This window comes from Giraffa tippelskirchi, chromosome 5 (genome assembly GCF_054371585.1).
Source record: "Giraffa tippelskirchi isolate mGirTip1 chromosome 5, T2T-mGirTip1v1.2.pri, whole genome shotgun sequence".
NCBI classification, from domain to species: Eukaryota; Metazoa; Chordata; class Mammalia; order Artiodactyla; family Giraffidae; genus Giraffa; species Giraffa tippelskirchi.
The window spans coordinates 93927364-93938281 of NC_137279.1; the positions used below are offsets into that span (position 1 = coordinate 93927364).

Genomic DNA, 10918 nt, shown 5'->3' on the forward strand with positions numbered 1-10918 from the left:
TCTCATTTCGAAAGACTGAAAGGAAACTCATTAACTCCTAACAAAGTAATAGACGTCAAGTTATTATGCTTCCTAAAATTATATCACCACATTGGTGATATTAAATAGAAAAAAAAATTGTCCCTTTTTAACACCTTTTAATCTTTCCCATCACCTCAGCCATGAAGCTCGTAAGTACAATTTCGTGGACTAAGTCTTCCCAGCTCTCCCATATCTACTCAGGCTCCTACTATATCAGTCTAAGCAAAGCAATCAAGTCTCAGACTAGAGATACACTTCAGTGAGTCAGGCACCAATCGGGGGCTACCTTTCAGGGAACAGAACTAGACCCGGCTAGGAAGGAAGCATCTCCCTTGGGTTCCCCATGACACAGCCTCCTTCCCTCCCCGATAGCCTATGTCCTGAAACCCACAGTGACAGACACATTCAACTCCCACTCTTTATTGGGACAAAGGAGGAAGGAGACAGACCAACACCACAGGCCCACCCACCAGGGGTGTCTAGACTTCAGCACCTAGTCCAGCATGAGTACATCATAAATACAGGCAATGTGGGAAGGGTGAGGTGGGGGAAGGTTCCATACACAGGAAGAAGACTATAGAGGCCCTTCAAGTCTTGGAAACTGAGGCATATATAGAGGTGCAGTCCACTTACGGAGGAAGAAGATAGAAGGGGGGATAGATTTCCATTTTGCAGAATACAGATTGGAAAGAGGAAAGAGATGGCATGGAGGGAAATTCCTTTTTATATATTTTGGAAAAGCAGATTTCACCTTATAGATGGGTATGGGAGGGAAGGAAGAAAGTTTATTTTAGATATTAGAAATGGCTATGGGAGGAAAGTGTCATTTTGCAGACAGGGAAAGTACTTTGGGGACATTCAGTATACATGGGTGAGTATTCACAGGCCATTCCATTCCCAGGTGACAGAAGGGAGAGGTGCAGGAAAGGAAAAGGTGCTAGGCCTAGAGAACAAGGGAGGTATACCCCACGGGTACCAGCCCCTCCGCTCCATCCCTCCCACAGCGGAGCCAGTCCTCATCCACAGTGGCGATGACACGCAGCACTTCCCCTCGCTGGAAGCTCAGCTGGTCAGGTCCTGCAGCAGTGTGGTCACAGAGAGCCCGGACTGCCCTGTGAGAAGCCAGAGGGAGATGCTGGGATGAAGTGAGGTGGGGGTGCCTGCGGCCAGCCTCACCTCCCCCACTCCGCGGTATGTATGTCCCTGTTGGTTCAGCTCAGTAAACATTAGTTGGGCTCTGGAAGAGACATGGGGACCACATCTCTTCAACATGTTGATTTGTCTGGGGTCCCAGCCCTCTCCTAAGCTCCAGACCCACTCTTTAGCTCCTTATTTAACTCTGGTGCTTCATATTCAATATATGCAAACTAAATGACTCATCTTAACCCTCCAAACTAGTCCCTCCTCTTAGGTCCCCTATAGTGGTAAATGGCATCACCTAAACAGTTATTCCTGGTGAAAAACAAGGGATCTCAGTCTCTACATCCAATCAATCAGCAAAACCTGTTTGATGTTGGTTTCTCCCACCACTCCATTTATCTTCAACTTCACTGCCATTGTCTTAGTTTAGACCTCTATACTCTCTGGACCACTGGCATATAATCTAACTGGTCTGCCTAAATCCTGACCACCCTCTCCATTCTCCACACAGCAGTAGAGATCCTTCTAAAACTTATCATCCCTGGGCTTAAGACCCTTTAATGGTTCCCACTGCCTCGGAGTGATACCCAGCTTCCTTCAGTGGTCCACTGACACCTCTGACCTCCCCATCACCACTGCCAGGATCCTCCACTCCAGCCACAGCCAGTCTTGTACTCATAGTTCCTCACTTACCACACTTTGACCTCTCTACCTTTGCATCCTGCTCCTTCTGCAAGATGCATAGCCCACACCATCACTAGGCTTCTCTGAGTCCCCATACCTGGGGAAGAAGCCCTGTCTCTATGGCTCCAAAGGACTATCTTCCTTTCCCAGAGTCTAGCACACAGAATTGTAAGTGCTCATTTATTAACTGGTATCCCCACTGGACTACAAGCTCCTTGAGGGCAGAGATTCCAACAGGTTTCCCTTTGCATTCCCTCCTCCAGTATAATGCTAAGCACATAGTATGTACTTGAAAAGTACTTGAATGGAAAATCAAGAAACCTGATTCAGAGGTTTCCCGGATGACTCAGTGGTAAAGAATCCACCTGCCAATGCATCCCTGATGCATTCCATCGCTGACCTGGGAAGATCCCTCATGCCACGGAGCAGCTAAGCCCATGCGCCACAACTATTGAGCCTGTGCTCTAGAGCCCAGGAGTCACAACTACTGAAGCTGTTGCATCCTAGAGCCCGTGCTCCACAACAAGAGAAGCCAGAGCATTGAGAAGCCTGTGAACCACAACTAGAGAGGAGCCCCAGCTCGCCACAACTAGAGAAAAGCCCGAGCAGCAACAAAGACCCACAACAGCCCCCCCGCAAAAAGAAGCCAAATTCAATGGATTGAGAACCTAAAAGAAGCCAGACCCTAAAGTGACACAGCCCCTCGTACCAAATTAAAATGAATGAATGTGAATGTGAAGTCACTCAGTCATGTCCGACTCTTTGCGACCCCATGGACTGTAGCCTACCAGGCTCCTCCATCCATGGAATTTTCCAAGCAAGAGTACTGGAGTGGGTTGCCTTCACCAAATTAGAAGACCCCACTAAAGGGAAGCCCAGTCCCCCAGTGGACACACACTCATTCATTCGTACACACATACAGTAATAAAATTGACCAGTAACTGGACATCTTCTATGTGCCTAATACTTTTATAAAATCATGTTTGGTCTTCACAACAACCATAAGAAAAATATAAAGTATCCTCTTTTTACAGAAGAAGAAACTAAAGGTTCAGAGAAACTAGTATCACTAATAATAAACAGCAAAGATGCAATGCAAACCAAGCACTGTCTGACTTTACATCACCTCCCATCCACATCATGAAGTCAGAAAAACCCACACATATAACATAACATGCGCACACCAGTGCTTTCTCCCTGACCCTGCTTACCTGTGGGTCTGCACCGTGCTGGGTTCTAAGACCTCAAGATCCTTAGGAGATGAGGGAGCCTCAGGAGGTGCCGCCCGCTTCACCAGAGCCAACACACTCACTGTCGGGGGCAACCAGCTGGATGGTCTCCTGGAGGAAAGGATGCAGGGTCACAAAGGTCACCCCACCTCCATAAAAAGAATCAAGTATCTGGGACTTTGGAGGCAGGGAGAGGCTGAGGGACCCAACTGTGGTTCAAGAGGTCAGGAGTTGGTCACTGCTGAGGGCAGAGTGGCAGTCATGGGACACAGTTACCTTTAAGGTGATTAGGGAGGTGACAATGAAGGTCTACCACACCAAAAGCCACAAAGGGACCTAGGGAACCAGCAGGCTTAGCTCCAGAGGGTCACTAAAGAGTACCTGAAGCCATCAAGGAACCACCAGTGGTCAAACCCTGGAGCAGGAGTCCTCAAATATTCCCTTTTTTTCTAAAGAGCCAGAAAGTACTTTTGGCTTTGAGAGCCAAGAGGAAAAATGGACAATATCATGCAGGTATTTAATAACTGTTAAAAGTTCATGACTTTAGAATATAATAACCATTATGGCTGTAGAAAAGCCAGGCTGTCAATCTCTGACCTAAAGGATCCCTACCGAGTTTCAAATTAAGAGTGACTGAGGGAGTTCCCTGGTGGTCCCAAAGTTAGGACTCTCTGCTTTCACTGCCGGGGCCTGAGTGCAATCCCCAGTCAGGATCCTGCCAGCACCCACTGCACCAAAAACAAACAAATTGGGCTGACTGAGGGCTCTGAGAGGGGGTCAGAGGTCATGGAGGGGGCCAGGGACCCCATTACCTGGACTTTGGGGCTCCGCTCTCAGTTTCTGCGAGGCCCCCAGGCATTCCAAACAGTCTCCCCAGCCATACGCCTCTGCCTGGTGCTGCTTCCTCTGTGTGTGGGGACCTCTCCGAGGCGGCCTCAGCTGCAGTCCGGGTACGCCTGGATCCCCACCGGGGAAGAGGCAAGCCCTCGGTGCCGCCAGATGCATAGACCCGGGAGGCCTGGGTCAGCTGTTCCCACCAGCTGCAGGGGCTGGGAGAGCTTGAGGGGGCTGAAGCGCCCGGAGGGGCCTCCCCAGAAGCCCCCCGGAGGCTCTGGGCCAGCCGACCCCCCCAGTGCAGCACGGCTTGCACAGTCTGCTGCAGGGCTGGAGGCGAGCCTGGGGGAGGCGGGGCCTGAGGCGGTCCCAGGGGCAGGTGGTGGTGGTGTTCAAAGAGCAGGTCCAGGTGGAAGGTGAGCACCGACAATGGCTGCAGCAGAAGCAGCAGCTCCGTGGACAAGGAGGGGCAGCCAGCCCGGGCCAGGGAGAAGAAGCCAGTGGGCAGGTACAGAAGGGACAGCAGGCCTGAGAAAGAGCAGGCTAACATCAGCCCTGCTCTGGGCCTCGTCCAAGGGCTTCAGCTGGCCAGTCCACAAACACCCTCCTGGGCCTCACTCTACACTGGGCACTGGGGCAGAGAGAGGGGGACTCAGCAGGATACAGGGCTGCCACATCCCTGCTGTGGAACCACCCCCTAGAGAGGGGTATGGCAACAAGTATGCATGCATGCTGCATCGATTCAGTCGTGCCCCTTTGGAACTCCATGGACCACAGCCAGCCAGGCTCCTCTGTCCATGATTCTCCAGGCAAGAATACTGGAGTGGATTGCTGTCCCCTCCTCCAGGGGATCTTCCCAACCCAGGGATCAAACCTTCATCTCCTGGGTCTCCTGCATTGGCAGGCAGATTCTTTACCACTAGTGCCACTTGGGATGCCCAGTGGCAAGTATATAAGTAACAAAAAGGAGGACTTGAGGGCCATGGGAGCAAAATGGGTGGGTGGGGTAGGGAATAGGGGTGGAGCCTCACTGAAGAAGGACCCAAAGGATGAATGAAAATTAATGAGCAGGCAGGAGGAGCAGGAAGCCCTACTGGAGGAGGAGGTACACCAAAAGTAGGGCCCTGGGGCAGGAAGAACTGGAAAGGAGACTGTCGATCAGGGAAAGCCCCAGACCTGAAGGCGAAGGCCAGATAACCAAGTCTTTGGACGTTATAGGGAGGATTAGGGTCATTCCTCCTATTAATAATACTCCTTAAAAGAGTTCTAAGCAGGACATTCCTGGTGGTGCAGTGGATAAGAATCCACCTGCCAATGCAGGGGACACAGGTTCAATCCCTGGTCTGGGAAGATTCCACATTCCGTGGAGTAGATCAACCCATGTGCTGCAACTACTAAAGCCCAAGCACCCTAGAGCCTGTGCTCTGCAACAAGAGAAGCCACCACAATGAGAAGCCCACTCACAGCAATGAAGCATAGCCCGCACTTGCTGTAACTAGAGAAAGCTGTGCAAAGCAATGAACACCCAATGCAACCAAATAAATAATAAATTAATTTTTCAAAAAGAGTTCCAAACAGAAGAGTAGTAAGATTGGAGATCTGGATCAAGAGCATTCTGGCATCAGGGGGAACCATCAGAAGAGATCCCTTCTCCCACTTTCCCCTAGTCTAGCAAGCCCATCCTCTCCCATTTGAGCCTCTGACCTGCATCTTCCTGGAGACTGGAAAACCACAGCTCCAACTGTTTAGTGCTGGGGGAGAGAGGAGGGAATAGAAGTCAGGGACACCAGCCCCCTGTAGGTGGAGGATGGGAAATAAGACTAGGAGGGGGAAGGCCTTCTCTGGGGACATGGGGCACCCACCATATGTCCCACCCAGGACACCCCTGCAGTCCCCAGGCTGTGGGAGCGACACCAGAAAGAAGGCCACTCACTTGAGGAGGCCCAGGATGAAGGCATGGAAGCGGCTACGGCTGCTTCTCAACGGGGCCAGACGGCTGACCTGGCTATACAGGGTGCCGAGGGAACGAGTGCTGGAGCCTGAGGACACAGGGTGCTGTCAGCCAGACCCCAGCCCTGCCCTCCGCCCAGTCCCACACTCGCCCCCTTCACCTGGCTTCACAGACGCCTCCACCACACTCCAGGGGCTGCTCCGCCGCTGCCCAGTGATGAGGTCTTTCCGGAAAGGCTTCAGCCCGTCGGCCACCAGGGCATGGAGGGCCGGACAGAGGGTGGTCAGCACCAGGTGCCCCACGTCTGGGCTCAGACGGCTATCCCCCAACTGGGCCTGGAGGCGGCGCAATGGGCATGGGTCCAGGGATACCTCCAGCCTTCCCCTGCGCCCTCAGAGCTACATGCCCCTCCTCGCCCCCCAACATCCTCCCTACAGGCACCTTCACCTTCTGAACCAAGTTCCGGGCGGCCCCAAAGTGTGAGATGATTTTATCCACTGAAGCACTAACAGCTATCAGGAGACCTGGGAGAGGGGCCGGGAAAGAGAAGAAGTGTCAAAGCCCCTTGTCTCTCCCCAGGCAAACCCCGAGGGACTCGGAGAGGCCAGTTCACACAATTTGACCCGGAGAGAGGAGGGCTTAAGTGAGGGGAAGTTGATTTCCGAACCAAGGGTCAAAAGTCAGGATGTCCTACCTTTCTTCTGCTCCTGTAGCTGGCCAGTCCCACTCTGGGCTTCTGCCATCCACAGTCGTTGGGCCCCGGGGACGCCGGCGAACGACCAGGAACTACGGACTGGGATAAGGGAAGAACGCACTGATACTTACCAGGGGTTACCCCCAAGGACTCCAGGCTTTCGCAAGGGTCATCTCCTATGGGTCTAGACACCCCAGCCCCTGAAGTCTTGGGAAAAGGAGCCTAGGGCTGCGGGGAGCACAGGGCAGCTCCCGGAGTGAAAGCCCGCCCTGCTCCCCACTTCTCGGGTTACCATTTCCCTTCCTCACGGCCCAGCTCCCACTCCTCGATCCCGGAAGTCCCAGTGTGGGACAGCCGTGCTCACCTCCCTCCCGCCTGCCAGGCTGGGCCCTGAAAGGCGGGAGATGACAGGGCAGGGAAGGGAGGGGCAGCCTTGTGCCCGACACTCTCCCCCACGCCCGGGCGGGCGGTGGCACACGGGGGGCGGGGGGGGGGGAACCTCAGGTCCGCGGGGACCCAGGGAGCACGTGGCGAGCCTGGACCAATGGAAAGACAGACAGACGGGAATGGGAGGAGAGACGGAGGGAGAGCAGACCCAAGGATTGGAAGGCTGGAAGGCGCCGGAAAGGGGAAACCTGGGTCCTACGCCAACTAGGCGGAGGGCCCCTCGCTGCAGCCCACTGGGGCTGGCCCCAAGGGGAAGGAGTGACCAAAACCCCCTTCGGCCAATGAGCTGAGCGAACTTCACCCTTCGCCCTTCCCGTACAAGGTGGGGGTCAGGCTCGAACTGCACTGGCCAGGGAATTCCACAGAGGATGTGACCCAAGGTCCTTAACAATGGACTTGCTAGGTCCCCTTAAACTGTGTGTGGAAGCCGGCTAAGCCTGTATCCACTATGTCCCGGCCACGCTGCTTTCCCAGCAAACTTCACCCAGCACGGGGAGTTAGCAAGGCCAGACTCCCCAGGACCAATGATCTTGGAATCGCCCAGGTCGAAGGGCTGGACCCAGCCGGGTAACCCGCGAAAAAACTAAAGCAAAGGTCTGGCCGAGGATGGGTGGGGCTTTGGAGTGGGTGGGGCGGCCCTGCCTGAGGCGTGGCCAGCGGGGCTGGCCCCCATCCATCTTACGTAGCCTGGGCGGAGGCGGTGGGCTCCTGGTCCAGCGAGGGGCCTTCGGCGGACGAGGTGGCCGTGGCAGCGGGGGGGCGGGTACCTGGCAGGGTGGGGAAGCCACGGGGGGGAAGGTGCTACTTCTGGGAAAGAGCGGGGACAGCAGCAGTGCCAGCTCAGGGCTGGCCAGGCAGGGAAGGTCCCCCCTAGCCGGAGGCGAATAGGCCCCCACCGGGGACAGGCGGACGGGCAGCAGCTGCTCCTCCGGGGTACTCGGTGCCCCCAGGAGCCGCAGCCCAGTGCCTGGCCAGCTGGCCAGAGGCGCCAGGAGCAGAGACCCAGCTGCGGCCGCGCTCCCACCCTGCAACAGGGGGCGCTCGTCAGCCGAGAACCGAAAAACCAGGGGCCGAGGGAGCAGGAGGGGACCGGCTGCAGGCGGGATTGGCGGGGCAGCTGCGGAGGGGAAGGAGGCCAGCGGGATGAGCAGCCAGGCAAGGAGGGGCGGGAGAAAGAGGGAGCAAAGAGTTAGTCCCCGTAACCCAAGGACCCACCCAGTTTCCCTTTCCCGGAGCGCTCCCGGTATCAGGGGACGGGAAGGATGGATGGGATGGGTCACACAGAATGGAGGGGAGACAAGGGGTCGGGTCGGAAGCTTTGGAGGTGTAGGGAGGCCGACGGCCAGCCCTCCTCTCGCCACCTCCTATGGCCACTTACCTTCAGTGCCAGCCTGAGGACCTGGCTGCTCTGGCTCCTTTGAAGCTGGGGCCTCCTCACCAGCAGCTGGGCTGCTTGCCCTGCCCTCCCCGGGCTGCCCCTCTGCTATGGGCTGCAGCCCAGGTCGGTTCTTCTTCCTCCGGGGAGGGACGGGTGGCGGTGGGGGCCGAGGTGGGACCAAGGCCCAGCCAGCTGGGGGGTCTCGGGGCGGGACTGGCGGGGGCGGAGCCCTGCTTCGGGAGCGGAGTTCCTTGAAGGTGGTGACTTCCCGGGGAGGCGCCTGGGAGCTGCCGAGCGACCCTGTGGGGGGTAGCTCGGTGTCCGGAGAGAAGACGATGAGCCAGTCACTGCGGTCTTTCTTGGCCTGCGGCACGAGGGGCAGCCCTGGGCCCCGCTTGCGCTTCTGGGCCAGCTCGTGGAAGGACGTGATTGTCCGGTGGGGCACCGGCTCCTCGCTGACGTCACTTCTCCATCCCCCATCAATTTTCCCTGCATCAGTTTTCGAATCAGAATCAGTTATTCCTGTATTGGTTTTCCAACTGGAGTCGAATTTTCCAGGTTCAGTTTTCCAGCATTCAATAGTATTCCCATTGACTTTCCAACCAGAGTTATTGTTCTCAGTGATTTTCCAGCTAGCATCAGTTGTCTCTTTGTCAATTTTCCAAATGGGGTTGATTTTCCAACTGGGTTCGGATTTCCCAGCGTCGATTTTCTCATCATCAGCCTCTGGGAGGTCAGAGGTAGGGAGGTCCTGCTCCTCAGCCTCGTCCTCTTCTTCTAGCCCTGGGGAAGAGAGGTCCTGGCCAGTGGTCAGGGCATTACAATTGGAGTCCAGGCCTGGACCGGATGGAGAAGAAGCTTCAGAGCAGGAATCCGGAGAGCAACAAAAGCTGTCTGGGGAGCAGGTGCCTGGGCCTGCAGAAGCCAGGGGGGAGCCTTGCTCCAGGGGAACGATGCTGGGTTGAGGGTGGACATCCTTGTTGCCAGGGAGGTCCCTGGAGTAGACTGAGATGGGGGACTCATCGGGGCTAAGATCTGAGCAGGAGCTGAGAGAGGAGGAACAGCCCGGGTCTGAGGGAGAGGCAGCCCCCTCCTCCTCCTGTGGTAGGTCCTGCCGGTTTTCTAGGCCTGGCCCATGCTCTTGGCAACATCGGCAGGGCACGGCTGGGCTGTTGGAATTGGCGTCCACCAAGGTCCCACTGCAGGGGCCCCGGCTCTCCTTGCCCCCAGTGTCCCCTGGGGGAGGGGATGTGCTCAAGGGCCCCTCCCGGAGCTCCGGACGGCGGGACAAATGCAGGCCTAGAGAGACATGCTGGAGGTGGATGTGGTTGAGGTTGCAGAGTAAAGCCCTCTGAGGGGACAGCATGGTGCCAGCGGCGATGGGATGGCCTCTAGAGAATGAGGAGGATCAGGCCTCTCACATCCACTTGCCTGGCAACCGCAGATGCAGCCCTAGAAGAGAGGGATAGTGAAAGTCAGCCAGCAAGGGTGCGGGCCGCGGGAAGGACACCAAGGTGACTTAGATGCTGGGGTTAGGCGTGGAAGGGCGCCTTGGACAATATTTAAATGAGATGCAAATAGACATCAACTGGCAATTAGTTTCCGCTGCAGTGTTTGCAGGTGAAGTCGAGAATGTAACCCCCCGAGAATGGGGCGGGGAGGGTCAGAGAATGCGGCTGCGCCCTCGATCTCCTTGGAGGTGCGGAGACTTGTAAAAGGATGGGGCCCAGAAGGGACCCTGGGTCCTCTCTGCTGCAGTCTGGCCCTGCCCCTCACTCCCAGGGGAAGGGGTCGAGAGGCCCCGCCCAGATTATCTCAAATGGGGTGGGGGGAGGTGCGTCCGGCTGGTTGATCCAGGAAAGGGGCAGGCGTGGGGGAAAGGACCCAACTGCAGGAGCAACCGTCAGCCTGTCAACTCCACCAGGCAGGCCGGCTGGCACAGACCTCGGCTCCGGGCTCTGGGCTCAGGGCTCCAGCCTACAGCCGCGGCGCACCTTCACCCTGCTGCGAACACCAGCATGTCTGTCCCATTCTCTCTGCACTTGTCTCTATGGTACAGCTCCACCCCACCCCTTCTCTATTCATTTTTTACTGCTCCCCTCTCCTGCCCCACCCCGCGAGCCCCGATCCACCCATCCACACCCGCAGGCCAAGCCATCCTCACCAGGGTCCTCCTGCAGCCGCTCCGGCGTCTGGAGCCGCGTCCGGCTCCGCGGCTGCGGTCCCCGCCCAGCCCGCAAAGACTGGAGGGGAGGGGCGCTGGGACGACCCGCCAGCGCTGCGCAGCCGCGCCCCTTCACGCATGGGCGTGGCGAACCTCAGACCCAGCCCCCAGCGCTTGACGCTTTTGCCTGTGTCACCCCCCCAGGCCCAGCTCAATGGCTTTTGATGCATCCTAAGGTCCCACTGCAGGGACCTTTTAGTCCCAAGGGGGTCCTGAAACCAAAGCCTGAGGTTCCAGCTTCCATGTAACTGGCCCCCACCCTTCCCATTCTGGACAAAGCTGCGCCCCTGGCTGGCACAAGCAGAAACGGAAGAAC

General features: G+C 56.6%; 1 protein-coding gene across 7 annotated transcripts; it reads right to left on the minus strand.

Annotated features, from left to right (window-relative positions):
- Positions 1-428: 428 nt before the first annotated feature.
- RUSC1 (RUN and SH3 domain containing 1) lies at positions 429-10616 on the minus strand. 7 transcript variants are annotated; one of them, XM_081494229.1, is made up of 11 exons: positions 10543-10610; positions 8379-9830; positions 7683-8117; positions 6554-6652; positions 6307-6383; positions 6020-6194; positions 5842-5947; positions 5613-5659; positions 3887-4436; positions 3057-3185; positions 429-1133 (listed from the first exon to the last, which is right to left on the minus strand). In XM_081494229.1, exons 2-11 carry the CDS (start codon positions 9742-9744, stop codon positions 965-967), a joined length of 3153 nt encoding a protein of 1050 aa, XP_081350355.1. In that variant the 5' UTR covers positions 9745-9830; positions 10543-10610; the 3' UTR covers positions 429-964. The 7 variants fall into 7 exon arrangements, with proteins under 7 accessions (XP_081350355.1, XP_081350354.1, XP_081350358.1 ...); XM_081494228.1 differs by having other exon boundaries at positions 6301-6383; positions 10543-10609; XM_081494232.1 differs by lacking the exon at positions 7683-8117 and having other exon boundaries at positions 10543-10616.
- Between the last annotated feature and the right edge of the window lie 302 nt (positions 10617-10918).